The 26,001-nt window shown below is 49.5% G+C and overlaps 1 protein-coding gene across 1 annotated transcript; it reads right to left on the reverse strand.

Annotated features, from left to right (window-relative positions):
* Positions 1–526: 526 nt before the first annotated feature.
* On the reverse strand, positions 527–23,015 carry notch1a (notch receptor 1a). The gene is made up of 34 exons (XM_037485146.2): positions 22,762–23,015; positions 21,798–21,879; positions 15,565–15,827; positions 15,125–15,463; positions 13,753–13,875; positions 13,424–13,657; positions 13,167–13,322; positions 12,891–13,076; positions 12,649–12,762; positions 11,897–12,010; positions 11,547–11,780; positions 11,345–11,455; positions 9,863–10,055; positions 9,608–9,753; positions 9,391–9,504; positions 8,706–8,825; positions 8,467–8,619; positions 8,146–8,374; positions 7,849–8,050; positions 7,577–7,730; positions 7,036–7,220; positions 6,824–6,956; positions 6,455–6,712; positions 6,233–6,345; positions 5,554–6,125; positions 5,016–5,456; positions 4,760–4,905; positions 4,454–4,667; positions 4,229–4,313; positions 3,948–4,110; positions 3,540–3,838; positions 3,311–3,458; positions 3,104–3,201; positions 527–3,008 (listed from the first exon to the last, which is right to left on the reverse strand). Exons 1-34 carry the CDS (start codon positions 22,817–22,819, stop codon positions 1,755–1,757), a joined length of 7,434 nt encoding a protein of 2,477 aa, XP_037341043.1. The 5' UTR covers positions 22,820–23,015; the 3' UTR covers positions 527–1,754.
* Positions 23,016–26,001: the final 2,986 nt, after the last annotated feature.

A 26,001-nucleotide genomic window follows, 5' to 3' on the forward strand; every position in this document is an offset into this window, starting at 1 on the left:
GACGAGGAGCACTGGTGTGATGATGATCCGATCTGATGTTTTGTACAATAACTGTTTTAATAAAAGGTCACAGTTCACATATGCCATCATATACATATACAACCATCTAGAGCAAAGTTAAATATTTTAGTTTTCTGGTCAGCACCATGCACAGCGGTGAACTCATACACAGCCTACCGGTTTAATCACAACCTGGATACAAGTATTTAGAATAATGAGTATAAATGCATGTAAACTATGTATTTGAGGCTCCATGTGTAGAATCAGTTATATTTTCTAACAGTATGATATATCTAGCACCATAACCAGCCTGTTCGTGTTAAATGTTTTGAAGATGACATCCACAAATGCACTAAAACTTTTTCAACTGAGATGATTTTAAAAGGAGCAACGTTGTTGTGACTATGGTACCATCAGGCTGTCCCCACCAGAGGGAATCACAGACCACCGTCTGTGGCCATAAAGTGAGATTACTTTTCATATTAATGTATTCAATGTGGCATTCACTACATATGAGGCAGCTACATATCTTCAGAGTTTGACGGTATCTTTTATTGAATCAAGACAATTTTTACAAAACATTTAAATCAGAAAATACTTCTTTGCGAACTACAACTTTGCATGAACATGGATTTTGAATTACATCTTTTTTTTAAAGCATATTTTATCTCTGAATTAGTTTATAAAACATGACATTCAGACATCAACTACACAAAGTACAGATGATGTTGTTTTACACACAAACAAAGGTCCCCATTTCTTTCACAAACAATGATCTCCACTTCCAAGACATTTCTTTAAAAAGAAATCTGACAAATTCATTGATTTTCTCAAGAAAAACCAAATTCACACTGGAACTATTTAAACTGTCGCAAATGTAACATTTCAACGCTTCTACAACGGCTCTGCAATTTAACACATAACCATAATCACTGATTTGGAATACAATCTGAAAATCAGAAACGTTTCTTCTTTCACAAAGTATCACAAATCAATTACGCAACACCAGCCAAGACCATTATTCAATGGGAAAAAAAGGCTCAAGTTGATTGAGAAGCAGCGTCACTCCTTCCGTGAGGCATCTCTCAACTCAAAATAGGGATATTTGTTCTGTGCTTTAAGGTCTCTGTTTCCGTCGCTCAGTTACTCTCATTTTGCCACTAGTGTAGGAAGCAACATCATGAAATCTGTGGCTTTTTGATATATATATTTAATCGTCGTCTAACAGACTCAGTGATAAGACTCAGTGAAATATAGTTCAGTAACAAAACCTGCGTCATTTACCGGGACAAAGGAAATATAATTAATTAATACTGAACATTTTACAATAATCTATAAATGTTAGAAAACAAAATATGTACAAACATAAAACAACGAAAGCCCAAAAATAACAATTTGTGACCAAAAGAGTAAATTAAATCCAGTGAATATAGCAACAGAAAATACAAATAAATAGCCAGTGTACACATTTTAGTCGTATGTCTGATATACTCTTTTAAAAGAGTTTCTAATCTTCCGATACATAACAGAAGAAAAAATAAAAAAGCATAAATATAAAAGCATCTTCTTTATATTTCAGGTCAAAAAAGCACATAAATAAATACAAAATACCTAAAACTGTTTTTTAACGTTAGTATCAAAACTGATAATAAAAAAGGAGCATCTTCAGTCTCAATACAGGTTTGTCACTCTCTTTCTCTATGAATGTTCTTTGTATATATTTTCTTCCTACTAAAAAGTTTTTTTACAAGTCTCTACTTAAACTGGTCCGGGATCAGATTCATCTGCGAGTGGATACTTGTAGGCGGGCTTGAGATGCCTTCCGACCAATCGGACATGTTGGAATGTGGGGACGAGCTGGACCATTGGTCGGGGGAGCCGGGGGAGGGGGTTAGGAATGGGTGGTCGGGTACCTGTAGCTGGTGGTTGGGTGTGTTGTCCATGGGGCCAGAATAGCTATGCTGGGAGGGAGGGGTGAGGAACTGGGTGCCGAGGATCTGCGTCTCCTGCGGCATGACGGTGTGGATGGGCATGGAGCGGCCGTTGTTCTGCTGCATGTCTGAGCCGTTCAGCTCAACGTTCGGGAAGCCCTGGCCGAGGGGCTGGCCGGCTGTGGTGGAGTTAGAGTTCTGGTGCTGGAGCTGCCGGGAATGAGCCTGCTGCATCATGTGCGCGGACGAACCTAGGTGGCTCGTCTGCATATTCTGGTACCCCATGATCTGGGACAGGGTGGCAGTGCTGACGCCATGCAGGGCCCCCATCATGCCGTGGGATATGGTTGACCCCTGGGTGAAGCCCCCTTGCTGGCCTACACCTGGGTGCATCCTGGAGATCCAGTCACACTGGCCTCCTCTGCTGCCACCTATGGATGTTGTACCCTGAGTGCCGGCGCTGGACACAGGCATGTGGGAGAGACGGGGAGGGTTGTGGTCAAAAGACATACAGCCCATATCCTTACCCATGCTCATCTGGCCCATATGGTCTCCATTGCCTTGTAGGTGATTTAGAGACATAGGCGGCGACTGCTGGAAGGGCGATGTCATGGGAGGGGAGGCCACATCGGACAGGTAGCCGTGCGGGGACTCGAGGGAATCAACCGGCGAGAGGACGGCTGAAGAGTCGAGCAAGTTGCCCTTTCCATCCAGGGACTTCTTCTTCTTCATTCGATTATCTTTGCCCCCATCCTTCCCTCCCTTGCCGCCGGAGCTGAGTTTGCGAACCTTCTTGACGGACAGCATGGGCTTGAGGTTGCTAAGGTAGTCATTGGGGGAGCAGAGAGGTGGCGAGAGGCTGGAGGTGCTAAGTGGGCCGCTGTGAAGCCCGGGGCTCCTGACCACGTTGTACTCATCCAGAAGACGGACGATGTCATGGTGCATGCGTTCCTGTGCGATGTCTCTGGGCAGCTGGTCGAGATGGTCGGTGATCTCACGATTGGCAAAGTGTTCCAGGAGAACCTTGGCTGTCTCGAAGCTTCCTTCCCGGGCTGCAAGGAAAACTGGTGTCTCCTCCTAAAATGCAGGGGAAAAAACAGTTAATACACAACTGTGAATGCAAAAGTGTTGATACTTCCCATACAGCCCCGTCACAGTCACATCTCAAATACCTTGTTGTCTTGCATGTCTTTGTTGGCACCATTTTTCAGCAGCACCATAGCCGCCTCCACATTGTTTACCGCCGCGGCCCAGTGAAGAGCAGATTTACCTGCAGAGAGAGTAAACAGGGTGACGGTTGATTATCATAACAGCTCAGCACACTGAGAGGCATCTTAATGGGCCGTGGACTATAGAAAAGTCGAAAAAACGTTAGCTACCAGTGTCGTCGGTGGCGTTAGCATCCGCGTGGCAGTTGATGAGCTCCTCCACCATTCCCTCAACCGCCAGTCGGGCCGCCAGGATGAGCGGTGTTGTTCCGTCGTGCATGCGGGCGTCAAGATCAGTGGCGCGGTTTCGGATTAAAATCTAAGGATAAAGACTCGTTTAGTTCGGATGTTTTGTAAGCCGCTGGACAAAGGTAAAGACTTGAGGGGAGGAACAGGTTACCTGGAAGACTCCCTGCGCGTCTGCAGCGACAGCAGCGTGAAGCGGAGTGCGTCCCATGTTGTCCTGGACGTTGGCGTCGGCGCTGGACTCCAGGAGGCGTTTGGCGGCATCGGAGCGGGCGTAGCGGGCGGCCAGGTGGAGGGCGGTCTCGCCCGTGCGGTCAGTCTGATTGTGGAGATTGGCGCCTTGGTAAATAAAGTCAGAGATGATCTCTGCTGAGGGATCCTCTTCCTCTTCGATGTTAGCGGTCTCCAGGCCTCCTCCGCTGCAGGATGCGATCATCAGGGGAGTGAAACCATCTGAAAGAGGAAGGGAGAAGATTATTATTCCTGTCATGCGTTGGAAAGCGTTTGTGGAATATATTTTTCGTGATTATTTTGTAAATCCTCTGATGACAAGTGTACACACCTGGTCCCCTGACATTCACATCCATGCAGTCATTCTCTGTCTCTCCCTGAGGAGGCGTAGGAGCAATGGACGCAATGCGCAGGTCAGCTGCATCCAGATGTTGCTGCGTCCATTTCCTGTGGTCTGTACGGTCGCTCAAATCCAGCATGGCCTGCTCCTCAAACTGAAACCCACACCAATCATTATATATATAAGAGCAGTAAGAGCAGCACATGAATTGGAGAATTCTGAGAATGGTAAAACAGAGTTTATCCAGACAAGACGCCCCGCTTTTCTCTCACCCTGAAGCGTCTGCAGTCTGGATCTTGATCATCCCATTCGTTTTGATTGTCATCCATAAGATTGATGTCCGAGTTTTTCATAGGCCTGTTTGTAAAGGAGGAGGCGGGTTAGTTACACGATAAAGGACACTGCTGTCAGTCAAGCCTATGAAAAACACTCAAAGGTACTGTAGGTAGACGTTACATCATATAAGCCTCCGTATTCCACTTCCAAAGTCTCCTTACCCCAATCCCACAGAATCTTCTCCCAACGGCTCTCTGCGCTTCTTTTTACTGGGCTCCGACGCTTTAAAACCTTCGGGAAACCAAAGCTGGCCGTGCTCTCGTCGCCTCTTGCGAGACACCAGGACACCAAGGCAGATGAAACCCAAGGCAGCCAAGCCCAGGAAGACTACGTACATGGGGTAGAGCTCTGAAGTGGCGGGAGTAGGTCTCACACCTGGAAAGAAGTCAAAGTGACGGCGTTACTTTTAACCTGGCGACTTGGATTCGTTGTAGAATCAACAAAAGAGCTGGTGAGGAGTCACGTACTGGTGACAGCTTCGATGTAGGGAACATTGAGATTCCCGCTAGTGGCAAGCGCTCCAAGGAATGCAGCTACATCTGTGGCGCTCTGGAAGCATTCACTCGACTGCTGGTAGCACTGACGGTTGTCAATCTCCAGGTACACCACAGACCTACAAGAAGAAATGGAGGGGGGAGACATTAAAATTCAACATTTCTGAAATGGATAAAAACATTTATGATGTATGCTGAAAATGTGTACGGTCTTTGTGGGCGCGCCTACCCTTTGACTTGCACTGGATCCAGCTCTCTGCGTTTGCGGGGGCTGACCATGGCCGACACGCTTTCCTTCACCTGACCCAAAACATTGGCGGGCATTGACGCCCACTCGGGCCAGCCCTCTGCGGAGCGCTTCAGCACGTTGTGTTTGACCAGGTCCTGTTCGTTGCCATAGTAAGGGAAGATCATTGGTTCTCCCTTGGCGTCGCGGCGGAACACCACGTTGGTGTGGAGAACGCTGCTGAGCTCTCTGAGGAAGGTCGAAGAGCCGTTTTTTAGCTGCTCGGGTGGAATATGGACCACCAGGACTAAATGCCCGTCCGCGAGCTTCTCTGGCATGTTGTTGGCGCAGTCCAGGCCGTCCCATTCGCATTCTGCATTGTTGCAGCCCTGGTCACAGTGACCGTCAGCGTAGTGGTCCTTACAGTACTGGTCATACAGCGGGCTGGAAGAAAAGTAGGACATTGGGTTGGCTTTCTGATATACAATATCATATATATGACAAATTCCAAAGTATTTTGCACCCGTTTTACCACACTTACTTGCACTGCCCTTCCTGTCCCTGACAATCAAAGCCATCGTAGAGACACCCGGGGCTGTTGCACTGTCCGTCGCACTTCCCGTCGTTAAAGTAGCGCCAGCACTGCAGAGCCGCGGAGCAGTTTTGCCAAGGGTCATCGAAATTAAGCGAGCAGTCCCCTCCGTCCCAGCCGCAGGCGTGGTTGTTGCACAGCGAGTCGCAGATGTGGTTCCCGGCCCACTCGTTGCACTGCGCTATCTCGCAGCTCACCTCCACTTCCGGAGGTGGGGTGATGTCCCGGCCGAAACCCCCGACGAAGGAATAGTCCAGGATGTGGCAGAGCAGGCCGTTGAAATTGCTGGGGCAGCTGCAATGGAAGAAAGGCGCGTCCGCGGTGACCTGGCACGTTCCGCCGTTGTAGCAGGGGTTGGAGATGCAGAGGCTGTCGGTGGGGGTCTGGCACTCTGGCCCAGTGAAGGTTGGTGGACACAAGCAGCGCGGGCCTAGGTGGCCCGACACACACGTACCCCCGTTCCTGCAATTCAGACTCCCGCAGGAGCGAGAATCATACTCACAAGAGGAGCCGGTGAAGCCCTGAAGGAACAGAAACAGACCACGGTTAAGATCTTCATAGACAGAAGGATAGTTAAATAATCTCCAAAGGAGCAAGGGGTCTGAGTGGATCACAGAGCTGGACTCACGGGCGGACATTTGCAGATGAAACCATGAGGCGTGTTGCTGGCAACAGCACATGACCCTCCGTTTTTGCAGGGTCTCGATTTACAGCCGTCAAACACTTTGTCACAACGCTGACCTGGAGAAGTGAAGCAAAATGTATGTTTTACCATATGTACGCCCTTTGAAACTCTGCAAACAGTAAGATTTACCGTCTCGTTACATGCTGCAGGATTGCACATCTGTACCTGTGTATCCCGTGCGGCATTCGCAGCGGTAGCTGTTGGTGAGCTGAACACAGTTGTAAGACCCTTGGGGGTCACAGGGGTCTGACAGACACTCGTTGACGTCGCCCTCACAGCGCTCTCCTACGTAGCCCGCTGGGCACACGCACTGGTAGCCCCCGATGCGGTCCACACACTTGCCGTTATTGAAGCACTTGGGCTCATTGGTCAGTGGGTCGCTGGAGGGGGTGCAGTCATCCAAATTGATCTCACAGTGGACACCTACGGGAGACATGGTGCGTTAAAAAAAAAATTCATATCCTCAATTTGATTGTGAACTTGCTTTCTTCTGGTGGCCGTGAATGACTTTGATTGTGACACTCAGGTGTGTACCTTGTGTTCCTCTGGGGCACGAGCACTTGTATGTGTTGATGAGGTCGATGCACGTGCCTCCGTTCTGACAGGGCTGTGACTGACATTCGTTGATCTCTTTGGAGCAGTTTACGCCGTGGTAGCCGGGGACACACTGAGAGACAGAAAATCAGTCAAATTTTGTACAGTAACCCTCAACTGCCCAATAATCACCCATTATTCCACCCATTTACCTCACAGCTGTAGCCCCCCAGATAGTCTGTGCAGGCGGCTCCGTTCTGGCAAGGATTTGGTGAGCACTCGTCCACTTGTTCCTGGCAGTAGCTCCCGGTGTAGCCGGCCTGGCAGCGACAGTAATGCGTGTTTCCGGCATCCAGGCACTGGCCCGAGTTCCTGCACAGGTGAGCCACCTCCACCCCTGAAATCACCATGGGAAGTGTCACAGAATGCAAGAACCACACACAGGACGGTAGATCCTGCCTCCGAACCCCGGGGTCAGTGCAGACGTTTTACACCAGTTTCAGCTTCTCCCCTTTTGGGGGCGCCAAAGATTGCTGAACTCCAAAACAACCACACACAATAACGGTTTCCTTCCACAGGCTTTTACTCCGATGAACAGTGAGATGAGACATTTACCGTTAATAACCCCATAACAGAAAAATATCTTCTGCTGCCGTTAGGGGTTATAATTTTACATTTTTGGATGAATTAATTGACTGAAATCATAAACATCATCCTCGTTACATCCTCGAAAAATTACGTTAGTTATCTTACCTTGCCGTTTGGCTGCAACCTCACAAGACACACTGGGGATGTCACAATACAGGCCGGTCCATCCAGTCTGACACTGGCAGGTGTAAGACGCTCCCTGCTGCCAGCACGAACCTCCATTTTTACAAGGGGAGGAATCACACCAGCGCACCAGAATCTAACAGGGAATCAAAGCCAGAAAATATAAGTAAACTGTACTAAATGGGCTTCTCTGCGTGAAACAACTACAGGGCGTAACGTAATTTACTTGAAAAAACAAAAAAGATGATTTCTACCTGGCAATTGACGCCTATGTAGCCATGAGGACACGTGCACAAATATGTCCCATAACTGTCCAGACAAGATCCTCCATTGAGACACGGTTTGGAGTCGCACTCATCGATATCATATTGGCAGTAGCTGCCAGTGAATCCGGGTAGACACAGGCAGGTGAACGCGTTAATCCCATCCACGCAGGTGCCACCATTGAAGCAAGAGCTGCAGAGACACGGGACAAGAATGGTTAAAACCTCATAAGACATGCTCTGGGCTGGTTAAATAAGCAAAGACAACTTTTGGCCACGGTGAGCTACCTGTCCGTGCAGTCGTTGGTGTTGACCTCACAGTTGATCCCACTGAAACCGGGCGGGCAGGTGCACGTGTAGCTGTTGACGCAGTCGGTGCAGTTGGCGCCGTTTCTACAGGGGTTACTTTCACACTCGTTTATGTCCTGCTCGCATCTACCGCCACGAAAGCCGGGAAGACAGGTGCACGTGAAAGTGTTGATGGCATCGCGGCACAGACCTCCGTTACTGCAGGGATCTGAGTCAGAACAAAAGAGAGACCATGAAACAACGTTTTTCTAGTTTTGTTGACAGCAAAAGACCCTGCAGTGGTGAAAATCGGTTCCTTACTTGGTTTGCAGTCATCAGTGTCCGTCTCACACTTCTGGCCAGTGTAACCTGGCTGGCACTTGCACTGGTAACCACCCATAGTGTTATGGCAGACAGCACCGTTGCGGCATGGGCTCTTCACGCATTCGTTGATGTCGATCTCACATGTTTGACCTTGAGGGGGAGAAGAAAGGCAGTTAAAGATAAAGCAAATTGTGAAGTGGTAGATGATCAAAGGCCAGGCGGGAATGGATAGATACCTTGCCATCCTTCAGGGCAGATACAGGAGAAGCTCTGGTAGTCTTCCGCCTCCTTACACACTCCACCGTTTTTACAGGGTCTGGGGCTGCAGGGTGCCAGCAGGATCTCACAGTTTTCACCTGGTTTGCAGAGCAAAAGAAAACATCAGCGTTTGCGCCCTGCTAATAAGTAGCAACTGTTTCAGACTGTGCCAAAATTATTTTTCAAATCCCTGAAAAAGAAGCCGTGAAATCAATTTTTAAATCCCAGTTTCTATCCCACTTCCTTGTCCATTTCCATGACAACTTAGCCAAACAGGAAGGGCCTTCCCGTTTCCTGCAATTGTGTGATCACAGACAGGAAACAGGACGTGGCCGGAAGTGGGAATAGGGCTTGGAACAGGCTCCAGGTCTCTGGCTTATATTAGCCGTGTTATTCCGAAACACACACACACACATACACACACGCACACTGTTATCCCTGCAAAGCAGAAAGGCGGATCTTTCCACACAATCATGACAAAAACAGACATCCCAGTTTGTGGCCATCGGGTGAGGTTTTCTAAACCAACACAAGATAGTACTGGATAAGCCTTCCCGAGTGGAAAGCGGGAGATTGTCTTTACATTATCGGACCTGTGCAAACAGCTGATAAATCAAACCATCCAGGTGATGATCCAGTGTGAAAAATAAGCCGTTGTCATACCGGTGTAGGGCAGCAAACAGTTGCACTTGTATCCAGCCACATCGTCAATGCAGGTGCCCTGGTTGAGGCAGGGGTTGGAGGCACACTCGTTGATGTTAGTTTGGCAGTTAGGTCCTACATTGGCAGGATTAGAGAACACACTTGGGTTAGATACGGGCTAACGGGCCACACACATGCTCTATGTGAGCAAAGGGGGAGAAAAAGGGTTCTGACTGACCGGTGAAACCAGCTCTGCATGTGCAGTGGTATCCGCTGGTCATGTCCTTGCAGGTTCCCCCGTTCATGCACGGGTTGGACTCACACTCGTTGTTATTGATGTCACAGTTGGGGCCGCTCCAGCCAGAGTCGCAGGTACATTTGTAGCTTTAACCGCAAAACAAAACGTCACGTCAGTGGCGTTTTATGTAAACGAGGTTCCCTTCATCCCTGTATTTCGCTGCTCATCTCGTCTTAAATTTGGATGTATGCTCACCCGTTGATGAGGTCCTGGCATCGGCCGTGGATGCAGGGGTTGCTGCTACACTCATCGACCTGAGACAAACAAGTGGCGTCGTTGTAGCCCTCCGGGCACAGGCAGGTGAACCGGTTAATGCCATCAAGGCACGTGCCCCCGTTGTGACAGGGGTTCTTGGCGCAATCGTCAATGTTGATGTTACACATTGTTCCTGAAAGGCAACGAGATTAGATTTTAGTGCAATGCCACATGTCAAGCTTTTGAAAGCTATGAAGGGATACATATGTACAGTGGCCATTGTGGATGCCCGGCAGCTGGACATTTTGTATGTGTGGTGTGGTCTTCACTGGAGCTTTTTAAGCTGCTAGCTGAGGGGCTCTGTGTGGCTTCTGGCTTAATTCTTCTTTTGGACAACAGAGATATCTAACACTAAAGACCCCCTAAACATTTAACAAGCAGACGCTGAGGCAACTCCAATGTGTGCCGAGCCCGGAGGGCCCCTAGAGGCCCTTTTGCTTCTCCTCCATTGATTGAATGGGGCCCTGTTGAATAGGCAGAAGGAGGATTTCAGCTGGATCTGAGAGGGGGAGGTGGTGCCAGGAGGTGGGTGTGGGGGAGCTGCAGCTTCTCTCCCTATTCACACACAGCCCCCCCACCCCACCCCACCCCCCGTCCAGGGAGAACTAACTTCACCCAGGGCTGTTTACAGGGGACAGAAGGCCAGAGCCATTTCACACAAGGCCGAGTAACAATTAAACCCCCCCCCCTCTGATCCCCGAGCCAGCCCCCTCCTCCTTTGCACTTCATCAATCAAAGAGGAGGGCCCAACTGCCCGATCTTCAGTTACAATAGTCCTCTGTCCCCCTGTGTCTCAGTCCCGCCATGCCCTCCACACTCACCCCGTCAGCACAAAAAGATAGAGGGGGGGGGGGGGGGGGGGGGGGGGGGGGGTGCACAGAAGCTTGCGCCACACACACTTGTTCCTCCCTGCCCCCCTTTCTAGCATAATCACTCAGCCGCTACCAGTCCGAACCGGCTCCGCTGGGCCACGAACGGGAGCTAGACTGGGTCACTAAAGTTTTAAATCTGAGTCCTGGCAGACATGTGCCAGTGAGGGAAGTGAGGAGAAAGCACTTCCATTTAGAGGATACTTATTGGATCTGTAACGCAGTTGCACACTGCTGAACATCAGATATGTGATTAAAGGCCAGGCTCTCTTCCTTTTAAAGTATCACCTTACAGACTCTTTCCAGGCTCAACGTCACAACCTTTTCAAATGGCAAACAAAGTTAGCGCTTTGTGTGTGTTTTTTGTGTGTGTGTGTGTGTGTATCAGGTTTTGGACTGTGTTCCTTTCTCTAACCCACCCCAACCCCATCCCACACATGGAATCTTACACCATTGTTCCGCAGGAGACCCGCCAGCCACCTGTCCTACCTGCCCCTCCCAAAGCTCCGGGGACCAACCCCCCTGCACCTGTTAACTTCCTCCCAATGCTCACCTGTGTAGCCGGGTTCACATGCACACTCGTAGGCGTTGATTTTGTCGATGCACCTCCCGTAGTCGCACGGTCTGCTCTTGCAGTCGTCCAGGTTGACCTCGCAATTGTAACCTGTCGGTCGGAGCGAATGTTAGCAAAGGATTTGAGGAGAAAAACCCCCAAATCTTTAGTGCAAGGATCTGTTGAAGGTCTAAAGTCTCACCCGCTGTGCCTTTGGGGCAAGCGCAAATATATGTGTTCTCCCTGTCCTGGCAAGTGCCGCCATTCTTGCAGGGCTGGCTGAGGCACTCGTTGATGTTGGTCTCACACAAGCGGCCAGTGTAGCCAGGTCGGCAGTAGCAGGTGAAGGAGGCTAAGCCGTCCTTGCAGGTACCATAGTGGCATGGGTCAGAGTAGCACTCATTGATGTCAGTCTCACAGTGCTGCCCCGAGTAACCTGGACCCAATAAAAAGAGAGACGTTATTTGAAAGAATTATGGCCTTTTTCATTTGGAGAGACCCTAAAACATTTGAAAGACATTTTCAGGGTAAAAAATATATTGTTTGTTTTACCTTCAGCACATTCGCAGGTGTACTTGTTGGGACCATCAGTACATTTAGCTCCGTTCTTGCAGGGAGTGCTGGCGCACTCGTCAATGTCCACCTGACACAGACTCCCCGAAAAACCTGCATTTGCATAGAACAAAATACAGAATTTAACTTTATTATTAGGTTATTGTTTAATTGTGTTAGCTCTTATATTCGGTATATCATGTCTGCATTTTGCATATAGCCAGAACGGAGAAGAGAAAAAAAAACGAATTTGCATCTGAAGTAGTTTCGCGGGAGACTGAAGGTCCTCACAAACCCTTCCACAATACTCCATCCAGCCCCCCCTAACCCCCCCCCCCCCCCCCCACACCCTCCCTCTCCTCAGCTCTTACTGTGCAGTGAAATCTTTCTTTCAAAACACAACACAATGGCCTCAAGCTCACCGGCAACCAACCCAATCCCCGCCCTCCACCAGTTTTGGCGGCAAGCTTTAACACAAACTCTCATGCCCGCCAAATATGCTAATGTTTGTGCAACCTGATCCACTCGCCATCCACTGTCCCCTTCACCCACAAACCTCAGTGACTCTATTAGACGGAGTAAATCATTTACACTAAATCTGTGTTCCATATATGGCATGATTTACTCAGTAGTAGTTAATGATTAACTCTTTTACAGCCTATTCTCTGCTCCTATTGTTCGTGAGACCGGAAGAATCCAATAAACAAATTATTGTAATCCATCATCTCCATCGTTGCCTGATCCTTTCTCACCTTTGGGGCACTCGCAGTGGAAGGAGTTGATCTTGTCGATGCACTTGCCATTGTTGAGGCAAGGTTGGCTGGCACACTCATCTGTGTTGATGTGGCAGAACACACCCTCGTATCCTGCGAATGTCCATGAGAAACAACACCTTAGTTAAATCGTCCTTTAGTTTCTTAACGCTGTCAAAGTCCCAGCGTTTGATCAAAATTACAAAGAGTTTTAACTTTTTTGCAAAGGAAACCTCTCTGACCTGGCATGCAGATGCAGTGGAACCCCCCAATCTGATCCAGGCAGGTTGCATCATTATGGCACGGGTTGGACATGCACTCATTGACGTCCATCTCGCAACGAGGTCCTTCGTATCCTTGAAGGCACTTGCACTGAAAGGAGCCTTGGGTGTTGATGCAGCGGCCACCATGCTCACAGGGGTTGGCACCTACAACATTAAATGCCCATGTTGTCACGCATGTATGTGGCAACGGATGCATGATCATTTAAAATGCTGTAGCGGAAGAAAGAAACTCACCGAGGGAGCACTCGTCGATGTCCAGGTTGCAGGCTGACCCGGTATAACCTGGGGGGCAGGTGCAGATCGCCTTCCCGTTGACTGGGTTCGTGTCACAGTTGGAACCCTTTTGACAAGGGTTGCTGATGCAGGCGTCATCCAGGTGGCACAGCAGACCTGCGAGCGCCAAGAGAAGATTACCATCAACTCCCAGGGCCCCCCCCCCCCCCCCAGTCTACCTTTAAATTCACTTCACGGTGACCCGCGTGAATTCGTACCTGTGCGACCGTGGGGGCACTCGCAGAAGAAGGAGGCCACGCGGTCGTGGCAGGTGGCGCCGCTGTAACAAGCCGCGCTGGCGCAGTCGTCGATGTTGTCGCTGCAGTCGTCACCCGTCCACCCGTTGACGCAGACGCAGTGGTAGCTGCCGTGGGTGTCGTGGCACGTTCCTCCGTTCTGGCACGCGTTGGGCATCAACTCGCACTCGTCCACATTTTCTGTGCAGTATTGACCTGAAAGAGTGAGGGAGGGGGAGATGAGTTAAATAAAGTGTGAGGGGATGTTTAGAAGTCGTTTCCTTGGGGTGACTCTCAAAGCAAAAGGTCACCTGTGTAATGAGGTGGGCATCGGCAGTTGTAGGTGTTCACACCATCCACACACACAGCTCCATTCTGGCAGGTGTGGCCCGGACAGTCGTCGATGTTGTAATCACAGTGCTGCCCCGTGAAACCTGTGACGATCGAAAAGTGAAACTGTGTGAAAAGGCGGGAATCAACAAAGACACGGAAGAGGGTACAGCAGCGTTGGCTTTGAGTTAATAATTAAATCAAGTCTTCCTCTTGTTTATCGCTGCGCAGTTAAGCGGCAAATATCCTCGGGGCAGATTGTTTTAAAGCCCCGCGGGTGTCAGAGCAACATGTGTCCTATGCTCAAACATCAAAGGCTTGAGTGAGTGTTTTACAGCCACGATAGTCTGTTTTACTATCAACCCGCGGCGCTATCTCGCCACATTCCTGCACGGACCCCCCCCGCGAGAGACGCGCAGCGTGGGTTAAACTTTAACACACACAGCCACACGCGGCATCCCTCGCTCATCTGCATATCTGAACAACGCGCACAGAGTCACACAATGAAACAGAGAAACAGAAATGTCCCGAGTACGATGTGAATCGGTGGGGGAAAAAGGCCCTTCACAGCTGCAGTCCGCGCCTCCAACAGCAGAAAACCACAATTGCTCAAAATCAACCAAAGTTTTATGCAACAGGCTTCGGGTGCCAACGCAATAAAGAGCAGACCGGCTGTGTTTAACTGAAAAACAAGCTCTCTGTGTGTGTGTGTGTGTGTGTGTGTGTGTGTGTGTGTGTGGGTGTGGGTGTGTGACCTCACAAATAGGGTGTGTATATCTACACGTTTATCTCTATGTGTGCACCCCTGAAGTTGTGGGGGCTGGTTGGTGACTATCAGCAGGAAACGTCTGTGTGACTGCATCCTGCCAGTGGAGGCTGGCAGAGAGAGATGGGATTGCGTGAGGAAAGGGGGGGACAACCAGAGACATTCCACTCAATGAGGTTTCACTACAACAGGAGGCAGCTTTTTAGGTCAAATTGTGTTCTAGGAAAACCAACGAGCGTTTTAACTCCATACGTCAACATGCGTGGTAGCTATTAATCTGCAGTTATTTATTCTGAAATATTATTATTTAATTCTTTAGGTTGATACAATATTAAGACAGATTTTCTGTTTTTGTAATAATCTTTTGTCATTTTGTTAATTCTTTGGTTAATTGGACGACTCATTGATTGGGTAATACTGTGGGCACCTGGAGGTTATTTAAGGGCGTAGCCAGGTAAAGGGCCTGGATGCACCTGCGTAAGAGAAACAAAACACTAGGTGCATCAGTGGCCCTTTGACGTAGTATTTCATTGGTCCCAAGGACAAATGGCCGCCACGAGCTTAAATGATGTGCTCTGTGAAGTTACCTGGAAGGCAGCTGCAGGCGTAGACGGTGTCTCCTTTCTGCACGCAGGTGCCTCCGTTCAGGCACGGCGAGGGGCTGCACGGCATGTATGTCGCCTCGCAGTGTTTCCCGGTGTACTCTTGGGGACAGCGGCAGCTGTACGAGCCCACCTCGTTCACGCACAGGCCGCTGTTGAGACAGGGCGAGGGGTTCTGTGCGCACTCGTTGACGTCCTGCTTGCAGGTCTGGCCGTGGAAGGCCGGCGGGCAGGTGCAGATGTAGGTGGAATCGAAAGCCGAGCACTGGCCCCCGTTCGCGCACGGGTTGGACGCGCACGGGTTGGCGAGCTGACAGGTTTTACCTGCAAAACAGAAAAGGACACGAAGGGGGTTCCGTTAGTCATTTTTGCTTCTCGTTGAAATGATGAGAGGGGGCGAGGACAGCGGCGCGCCTACTACGTACCTGACCAACCAGGTGGGCAGCGGCAGCGGAAGGCGGAGAGGGTGATGAGATCGCATGTTCCCCCGTTGCGACAGGGGGAGCTCATGCAGGCGTGGTTGGACGGGGTCAGGCACAGCCGGTCGGTGAAGCCCAGGCGGCACACGCAGTGGAAATCGAAGGTGTTGCCGCGGGAAACGGCGCGGCATTCGCCGCCGTTGCGGCAGGGCGAAGGGCTGCAGGGGCTGGGATACTGGCACCGACTGCCTACGTAGTCGCTGGGACACCTGGGGATTACAGTTGTGTTGATTAGAAAACAAGGCTTGTTTTGGGTTCATTTCATGAGGGCGATTATCCAAACAGCAAAGGAATGAGGGGAGGCGGGGAGTAGCGCTGAGGGACTCTGGGGGGACAGAGTTTCCCGCCCGGACTCGGGGACGACGTGTTGTTGTAGCGTAGTCTCCTCTGGATCAGACTCCCTCTGAACCTTGAAAACACATTCTGCTGGGACAACAGACGCCCCTAAACAGTCATGCCGAGGCGGCCCTTTCCCATCTAACGTTCACCCTCGGGGCTGTCCACACTCATCCTGAATGCCCGCAGAGATCAAGGGGCCTGTGTCGGCTCTGGATGTCCTACATGAGGCGCTGCATTCAGGGGCCCTAAGCCCCTGGTAACTTTCCTCCCATCCAGACTAGAGATGGATGCTGCTGCAGTCACATAGCTCAAACATGGGAAGGAACCAAAGATGGGGGGGGGTGGGTGGTGGTAAAATGAAGTTCTCATAAAAGTTACAAGGAATCCACCAATACTGACTTCCAGAGCAGCCAGACATCATCTGGTGTTAATCCTGTACACAAGTCTAGTCGGTCACATGTCGGAGCATTTAAGGTCATAAAGTGTTTATATTTGAATTGGGGCTTGTATGGGAGTGTGCAGTCGTACGCATGTACGAGCGAGCGTTAATGTGTGAGGGAGGGCATCTGCTGGCCCACAAGTATCTCCACAGGGAGCAGGTGCGCATGTTAATGAAGGCAGCTGTTGGACGGGGCTCCGCCTCCTCCACCCCCAGTTCTCCCTCCTCCCCCCTTCCCCTCTGTCCCCTTGTCAGATGGGGGTGCCGACAAGCCAACCTCTTCTCCGGGGACATAAAGAACCCATGTGAAGTCAGCTGTTGCAACTTCTGTCTCTTAACCCCCGATCCCCCTCCCCTCCCCCCTCCCTACCACCCACCTCTGTCCTAATTCTTCTCTTCTCTACCTGTTCCTTATTTTCTCACTCACTATTACGGAGACTTCTCGAAGTCTTCTCCGTGTCTCTGCTCCGACTCACGTTTTCATTGCTCCGTCTCCTCGCTGTCTTTCCTGTGTGGACTTTCTTTACGACTCCCAAGCGGTCTGCGTTTTTACAGCGCTCCCCTTATGTCACACGAGGCTGGTGAAAACACCCTTGTTGACTTAGTTTGGTGGGACCAATCAGAGAGTTTTTAACAGTACCATGAGCCCCGCGGGGAGCCCAGACAGCCGCAATTGGCAGAAGATTGTAAAAGCATTTGGGGTTGCTTTGATGTTTCTTTGCCTCCCATTTCTTTTACCATAAAAGCTGACTGATCACAATGGGAATTCAGTGTCTTTGTATGAAATCCTCACTCCGTTTTTGTAAAGTATATTTAAACAGATGCTATTAAAGGTGTGTGTGTGTGTGTGTGTGTACGTGTGTTTGGCATCCCACGCTAACCAACTGTAATAGATCCTCTTTGTCCTAAAGTCAATCCAGTCTGAGATAAAGATCCACCCACGCGCTGCGGAGCCTAAGCAGCACACACCACGGCAACAGGTCTCTCCTAGCGATGCAATGTCCCCTCGGGCCGGAACAGATGCTCCCCCCCGACCTCTGACCCTGGACACTTTTGTGACTGTGGGACGGCCCCTTTGCCGTCTCTTCCCCTCTCTCTTTATTCCCCCCCCCCGAAGGGCCCGGATCTGCCATCTGCCGCTGTGGGGTGACTTTATCCTCCGACACAAAACCGGCCCCACTGTGCGCTGGAAATGCCAGCGCTGTGGAATATGTTATGTGAGTGGATGAGGGCGGCATACAGAGATTACGTGTGAAGAGTCGTGTACGCTCTTGGTTTCTCTTTCGCGATGTTTATGAAAGTACACCGTCATGAGATCGCTTCTCACTTCTTGTTTTCTTCGACGCTCACTGCCCCCCCGGTTTTGTCTTTAAGCGGCTGTTTGTCTTCCTGCTTATTCCTCCTGGTTCCTTTTTTTTCCAGTTTGCTGATGTTCCCTTGGATCTGTCTAATCATTAGCCAAAGATCTGACCCCCCCCCCCCCCCCCCCCACCCTTCACCCCCCTTCGGGTCCACATCTGTTAGTGAGACCAAGAAACCGAACAGTGAGGCTCCGCTCGAGGAAATGAGAAATGTACTGGCCCTTGAAGGCTCAGACTCCCCCAGCACATTACTGGGATCAGTGGCTTTCATGGACTGCAGTAAGAAAAATAAAAGCATGGACGAAAGCTGTGTGTCCAGTGCTATCTACAAGGGTGAAATGGATTATTATAAAAAGCTCCCTGTCTCTCAAGCTGTCCTCTAGTAATAGTAAGAGATGGTGGTGTTTTGCTGGTGTTGTGCTATTCTCTGTCTCACCCTCTAAAAGGAGTGAAGGGGGAAGATTTACGAGGGTCAGCAACAGAGCTGAGCACCTGCTCCGCTAATGACCACAAGATCACTTTCATGCCCGAAATACCAATTAACAAACACTTCAACCCTGTCCCTGTGTGTGTGTGTGCGTGCGTGTGCGCATGTGTGTGTGTGTGTGTGTGTGTGTCACACGTGCTCGACCCGTGGCAGATTCATGGAGACATCTTCGACAGAGAAAAGCACCGTGTGCATGTGTCCAAGCCATTACGCCCAGTGCCCTGTTGTGCAACACTGACCCGCCAGAGGCGTTGGCGTTCCTGCATTTGACATCTTGCGCTGGTGCATGTGATCCTTCGGCGCTCACTAGAGTCGAATAGCCTCCTATCTCTGCGCTGTGACAGCCCAGCTTTGATCAGCCCGCTCTGACGACCTCCAGACGCACAGGATCTCACCGAGGGCCCCCCCCACGCCAAACACAGTGCACCTCACACAACCTCCCTCACAGCATCGTTAGGTCGCCTCCCCCCCTCCGGCATCTTGGGAATGGGCCCGACCAGGGGAGTGGCAGCCTTAGAGCCTAAACCCCCAATAACAGCCCCACACCATGCACCCAGCCATGCACCTGATTCGCTTAAGCCCAAATGGAGCGGAGACTTGCTCGGTAAGCCTGTAGGAGGACAAATGAAGAGCAACATTCCCTTCTTTGAGCGGCGCTGGAACCACTCTAGACGGTCATTACGGGTGTGACATTTTGTCATCAATATGCAAAACCAGACAAGTCTGTGCAAGGTCAGAGCCGGAAGACTTTTAATACTCTGAATCGGGTCTATTTTTGTCAAGAAGTCTTGCAGTATTTGAAACACGTGGCGAGACAGTTGAGAGTTTATTATTAACAGACGAAAACAGTGTCTATATCAGCAAAGCGGCACCGGCAGTCAGTCGGTCGCGCAAAGGCAGGGTCGAAGGGCCGCGACCCTTTCACCTCGCTGTGCTCCCATCAGCGTCTTGCAAACGGAAACTAAATTTGAGCCTTTGCTTGTTTTTTAAGCTACAAACATTGCAAGACCACAGCTGCACGGGAGACAGGAAGCCCCAGACCTTCAGACAACCTTTTACTTCAAAGACTCATGACTCGAGTACTTCCCCATTACAGCGTATTGTTTCCGCGTGTCTCATACAACCAAAAAACTTAAGTTGACTTTTTGTCTCCTCTGTCTATGGCCATGGTATTCTTTGTGGTTTAAAAATAACAATAATAATAGTAATATAATTAATAATAACATTTTCTGTTAATTTGTCATTTTCTTGCCTCACTGCTTTGTAGGGTAGATATAGCTTGGCCCAATTAACCTCAAGAGACACACACCCAGTAATTTAACAAACAGGACTGAAGTCACTTCTTGTTTTTTCGGGATGATCTGCACACCAATAAGGGGAAGTCATTTTAGAACCACAAAGGAGCGAAAACCCCTTTTGTATCCAAAAACGTTGTCTCTACACGACGATAGCCCAGTAAACACATCTGTAAGACATCTGATTACCAGAGTTTTACACCAGGCCTAATCTTGTTCTCTATGCTAGCATGTGATTCCACTCAGCGCCTTCACACTCGTGGGAACCGGGCCTGGAAGAGGATTTATATCTGACTTGCCACCCATCCATCTCGCCACATGCTGCACAAACCCTCAAAACGCCTCATGACTCATCAGCGTCTTCAACGCATACAGGTTTAAAGGCCTTATGACCTTTCAGTTAACCGCGTAACTGCACGTCTTCAACCTTGCAACGACTCCCGCCCCTCACAGAGGACCAGCCTCTTCTTCTTTGTCTTCTCCTTCTTCCTCTTCTTCTTCTTCTTCTTCTTCTTCTTCTTTTCAGCCAGTGGGCCAGCCAACAGGTGGACTTTCCAACTGTGTCACCACACGACCCTCCTAAATGAACTAGCCAGTTAATGTGGCACGCCATTCAAATAGTGGTGATAAAAGCACTAATCGGACCATCTCTAGAAGCTCCCTTGGCATGAAGGGTACGCTCTGACCCAGAGTACCAAAGTGCCCTGTGACTGGTGGCTGGGCCTGGCTTGGCGAGGATGAATGATTAATGAGAGGGAAAAGCAAGGAGGAAGAGAGAGCGAGGCGGGATGAAGTGATGCTATTTATCCTGTCTGTTTATAATTGGGCCGGGCTGCAGTGGTGGAGACCACAATAACAGCTTTGTGGAGGAGGAGGGTGGGGGAGGAGGGTGGAGGGACAGTTTCAGTGTGCACACGTGCGGTGGTCCGATGTGCATGCGTGTGCGCGCGTGTGTGTGTGTGTGCAGATTAGATGCCGTGAATTAGTGTCCCCAGGCTAGCAGCGTGGGCTCTTCAATAGCTCCCCCCCTGTCCCTGCAGACCAGAGAAGCGCCTGCCATGACCACATGCCCTGAGGGTAAACCCGGCCACCCCTGAGTTTCTTTACAGATAAACAACATCATATTTGGAGATTACGCTAGAAATCTGAGTATCATGAATCTTCTGGCTTCAGATGGACAAAAAAAAAAAGAAAGATACACCTTTGTTTCATAGCATTATAAAATTAGGCCTCCATATAGGTCAGCTTAGGGGGATGCATATCAAGCGCCTCACTGACAAACTTTAACATCCATCTGCACCCCAAATAAATACCCCACAATCTGCCCAACTGTCTGTTCCCACTTGTTTGCCTTCAAATTTCTGCACTTTATTCCAATTAATCTCACTCTCTTGACATCCAATCCAATTACATTTCACTGCCATCTGGCTTTCTAATGGAGATCACAAGCGGGTGAGGTGGGTGGAGGAGGAGGGGAGGGGCAGCAGACAAGCAGCCTATAGGAGGGGAGGGGGTTAGGGCAGGGGTTTGGTGTGCGTCCTGGTGTTTGGGTTGGTTGTGGCATGATGGGAAGCCCCACTCAGATTAGTCACACAGCATTATTCTGACTGCAGGACAATGGGTGACGGGCGGCAGGCGAGCCCCAGCTGTCGCCCATGAAAGGGCAGAAAAACAAGATTTAGGACTGGACGCGTCCTCTCACTTTGAGTCTCGCATTCATTAACGAGCCCACTGGATTGAGGAGGGGGGGTAGGGAGGGGGGGGGGGGGGGGGGGGGGAGCAGGGGAGCTTTTGTCCAGCTACCCTTCCCTCAGCGCTGTGGAACTGCAACTGCTTTTTTATTTCTCCACTCAGTAAACTCGTCTTTTTGGGGGGGGGCGGGGGGGGGGGGGGTGTTGTGCAGCCTCGCGGAGCATTGCGGCCCATGGAGCGGGCACACAGGAGCGCACCGGCCCAGAAGAGACTCTGGGAGAGGCGGGTGGGCTCCGGTTGCTGGGTGCAGGGCCCTCTCAAAGGCTGGAATGATGAAAAAGGGGGGGGGGGTGTATGTGGCACCCTTTCTTTCCAGGCAGCCCCCCCCCACCACCCAAAAGCACTCTCAAGCACCAACATTTCACTACACTGCACTTCTAAGACGCCCCCCCCCCCCCCCCCCCCCCCGACTTCACATCTCGCAAAGATGAAATGCTGAGTGTCCGTCTGCAGGTTGAACATCTGGCGCATCGCGCTGCTGCTGTGCGCGCACACTTTTTACTTACTTGCATTCTCCGTTTCCGTTGGAGGTGGCTTCACACCAGCCTCCATTCAGACACGTCTCAGTGGGCAGGGAGCATTTTAGACCTGTTGAGCAAAGATTACAAATATTATGAACACGTTCCTCAACTCACAACAATCACATGGGCTGTGAGATGGAATTTTTAGTGTGAAACGTAACGCGTCTTTATTCCTCTTTCACATCCTGCTGCTTAATTGATTGGTTTCACAGTTGTCCGTGGGGGATATTGGGATGTCTGCCCGTGGACACCGGTGAGGCCAGAACGCGTGGTGCGTGGCTTTTTTTTCTGAGAGGGTGGGGGGGGGGGGGCGTGCACAAGGGGCGGGGGGGAGAGAGGGGCGCACGCTTTTGCGGGGAAAGCGCAGCAGCTGCGGCGCTCGGATGCGGAACAAAAGAAATCAGAGTCCAGCACGAGCCATAAAACACTCTCCTCGGGCATTGTTTACGGGCAGACGGGGGATAACAGCACCTCCTCCCACCCACAACACTCTCCCACACATGCAGACAAAAGGTGCCCCCCCCCCCCCTCCAATGTCCCTCAGCCGCACCGCGTCCCCGGGTCCCCAACACCCGCTTCCATTATCTCACACAATTTAAAGACGTGCAAACGAATTTGCGTCGGCAGAGTAAAAGTGATTTAAAAGTTTAAAAAAAGACATGAGGATGAAACGACGACTTCTGGTGCACAGAAAATTTTTAAGTTGTGAGACATGCGTAAGAAGTGCGGTTTGCACCGGCGTGACTCTGCAGGACAAATCCGACTATTTGTGAAGAAACTCACGCAAAGCCTCCATGTGATTTACGGTTATTTATATCTTACTTGAATAACAGTAAAGCCCCAGAGTTTAATCTGAATGCATTTGCTGGACCCCTCACACACACACATACACACACACGCACACACACACAATCCCGCTCTGCAGCGCATCTTTTAGAGGCCGGTTTACCTTGTGAGAGGACGATTGCAGAAAACAGAAATGTTAGTTTCACAAAGAAACGATGCATTCCTCCTGTTCAACTTCACAGATGTGGTTGAGTCCCGCGTAGGGTTCGCATAGATCCGCAGTTTGGTTCACTCCAGGTGGGGGCTTGAAATGAAAAACCCTCTGAAAAAAAGGTAAATCCAGCGGTGAGAGCGGAAAATGTCTTCCAGAGGGCTTCGTAGATGTTGACCTGGTGCTGTACGAGTTCTCAATGAAATCCATGGGACACTCTACAAGTTCCTCCTCCTCCTCTTCCTCCTCCCCCGTTACCCCCACCCCCTCCCCAGGCCAAATAAAGCCTTCCTCTCTCGCTCTCTCTCTCTCTCTCTCTCATTAGGTCCATTTGTGATATAACTTTTGTACTTTTACTGCACTGCATCATCTATAAATACAACTTACTTTGCATGTTAATTATGACAAATTGTTGTAAATTCACAAGCCCAACGGTAACTTTTCTAAAACAATCTCCAAGTACAGCGTTATATTAAAAAAAAAAAGAATGCATAATGCTAGACAGTATAATAACACTCACAGGCCTTTTTTTTGGACTCATCCTATTTTATGATCCCTTTTATTCAAATTTGAAAAAAGATTCATTACTATGATATTAATATATGTGTGTGTGTGTGTGTGTGTGTGTGTGTGTGTGTGTGTGTGTGTGTGTGTGTGTGTGTGTGTGTGTGTGTGTGTGTGTGATGAAATACAACGGAAATTCTCATGCCGAAGATCGATCAAATATTACCAGACAGCAGAAGGAAAAGGGAAACAAGATTATTGTCTTAAATGTACACATTAATTTCAGTTCCTGTTCCAGTTTCATTGTCACATTCTAACTCGCCGAATCCTCGACATGACCTTAACTTGTAACCCTCCGAGTGCAGCCTTTCCACAGGCAAAGCACGGCGTTACTTAATATTTCAGGCCCTGTCAAACAGACACAGAGAGTGAGTGCACGTCTGTGCCAGAACCTTCTCTCTTCTTTTTTTTTTTCCCCCTCTCGGGGCAAGTGAAACTGTCAGGGAGTTTCAGCACCCCAGGGCAAAGATTATTTTATTATGAAGCCCACGCACATGCTGGTCCTTCTGTTGGTGTGACTGCCAAGTGGATCCGGGCCAAAAGGGCTAGGTCTCTGAGGTGCGTGTGTGTAGTGTGGGAAACACCGGGAGAAAAGAGAGGGAAAAGAGGGAGTGTTTGCAAGCAGCTATACACACGTGTTGCATAACCCCGAGAAAAGAAGAAAAAAAAAGACAAATTGTGAAGTGTTGGACATGTGAAGTTAAAGAGATTTGTACGGGCATGTAGGGTGATAGTAGAGAAAAACACCTGACCCACCGTGAGAAACATCCAATCCGTCAGGCACACGCTGGAGTGATTCCTGCTGTTAACACACACACACACACGCACACACACACGCCCTCCGGCATCCTCCAGAAACGGGGCAAGGTGCGGTTCGGTCCTCGTGTCAGAAGGTGCTGATTTGTGCAAAGTGCTGGCAGAGAGTGCTGTCTTCTTTATCTGTCATGAGATCAGAGCTGGTGTGTTTGCTGCTGAGCTTCTCTCTCTCTCTCTCTCTCTCTCTCTCAGATATTTGTTTGTTTTTTGGGGGGGGGGGAAATGTGAGGGCCATGAGAAACTGCTCTGTGGTGGATTCACAAGGTTGGAGCTGCGAAGACCCAAAGCTCGAAAAAAACCAGCCCTATCGAAGCTTAATATAGAAACAAAACCCAGGGAGGTCGACGCAGAGTGCAAGACAACAGGGCAATTTCTGTGGTATTAAATATAAGTGCAGCGTGATCCTCTGACTCCCTTCCTTCCTCCTCTGGGAACAGGAGGGGAGCGAGGCCAGAGGTCGTGATAAAAAAGTAGGTTCCCCTGACAAGGACAACATGATGTCATCCCACTATCAGACCTCAAAGTCCGACCAGGGATGGAGGTGTTGTTCTTGGTTCACACCCAAACGGTTACAACAAAGTCCGAGAAAAGCACCATGACACGGAGGACCGGACAGAGTCATTGAAGTGCTGCTATCGCATCATATAGTGAATTCTCTCCAAAACTGATTGTCTGAATTTGACTTCCAGTTTGATCAATTAATTTCCTCAATTGAATATTGAAATGATAAAAAACAACAAAATGTTTAAGACACTGTGATGTATAATAATATAATGTTAAAAATAAAAAGCTATTCCGACCAGTTAGAGTTTTAAATTGATTGAATTAATCTGGGATATAACTGATAGTTTTTGACACTTCAATGATTCATCTTTTTTTCAGACACTTTTTAGAAAGGTCGAATATCTCAAGTCTCAAGAAAAAAAGAAAAGTTATTAATGACTATCAACAGCTATTTCAACAGTCACCTTGTATTTGTTGTCTGTGTGCAAATTCTTGGCAAATGTGCACGAACACGTTGAACTTGATGCATAAATCACTACTTTTCTGGAAGGTCCACTTTTTGTATATCTGAGGTACTTTTACAATTGACTGCTAATTTAAAAAAAAAAAAAAAACATCATATCGGCTACAACCAAAGAGTAATAGTTCTTCTGGAAAAGCTCTGTGCCAAATCTGATGCTGCTAAACTGACCTCACGCCTTTGTATCTCTACCCGGTATTTAGTGAAGGGTTTGGACTGAACCGGATGCTGGGAAATCTCCCCAGTGTTGGTTATTTGAAGATAAGTGATGAGAACAGCACATCACCTCATGAAGAGGGACATTAACCCCTCTTCCTGTGGCGTTTGTTTAGGATCAGAGAACCGAGGTCCTCAGGTGTCACAATTATCACCTTCCTCTGACTTTCCCTTTTTTCAGCACAACCCCCCCCCCCTATGTAAGTCATGCTAATGCCAAACATGCCCAGACACTTATAATAATAATGAGCACTACAGATCAAACACTTCGCCAAGAAGTTCCTCGCATCCATCTCCCAGTGGCAGGTCATCACTTGAAGACGCAGCTCATCGTCAAGGTGACAGCACGCGGGTATCACAGTGTCGCTCCCACGCATGGCTGCAAATTTAAATCATGTGGAAATTTACAGACATCTATGCAAATATAATTGATGATGGAATGATAGTCGTCTCAGTACTGCGGCGGTGCATGTTCAACGTGAACGGGGCTCCACGCATGTGAGCGCATGTGTCGGTGCGTGTGACACAGGAACAATGGAGCGCAGGAAAGGGCCCGGCTCCCTGCTGTCGTA

Source organism: Pungitius pungitius, chromosome 18 (genome assembly GCF_949316345.1).
Source record: "Pungitius pungitius chromosome 18, fPunPun2.1, whole genome shotgun sequence".
Classification (NCBI taxonomy): Eukaryota; Metazoa; Chordata; class Actinopteri; order Perciformes; family Gasterosteidae; genus Pungitius; species Pungitius pungitius.

Excerpts from the sequence above, each read along its gene's own strand:
- notch1a (XM_037485146.2), bottom strand. The coding sequence starts at position 22,819 with ATGCATCGTTTCTTTGTGAAACTAACATTTCTGTTTTCTGCAATCGTC. Across the intron at positions 11,781-11,896 it reads CACCTGCGAATGTGCTGAAG|GTTACTCGGGGCAGCACTGT; the intron begins GTAAAACAAACA and ends TATTGGGTCCAG. Across the intron at positions 4,906-5,015 it reads GATCCAGTGCAAGTCAAAGG|GTCTGTGGTGTACCTGGAGA; the intron begins GTAGGCGCGCCC and ends TTCTTCTTGTAG.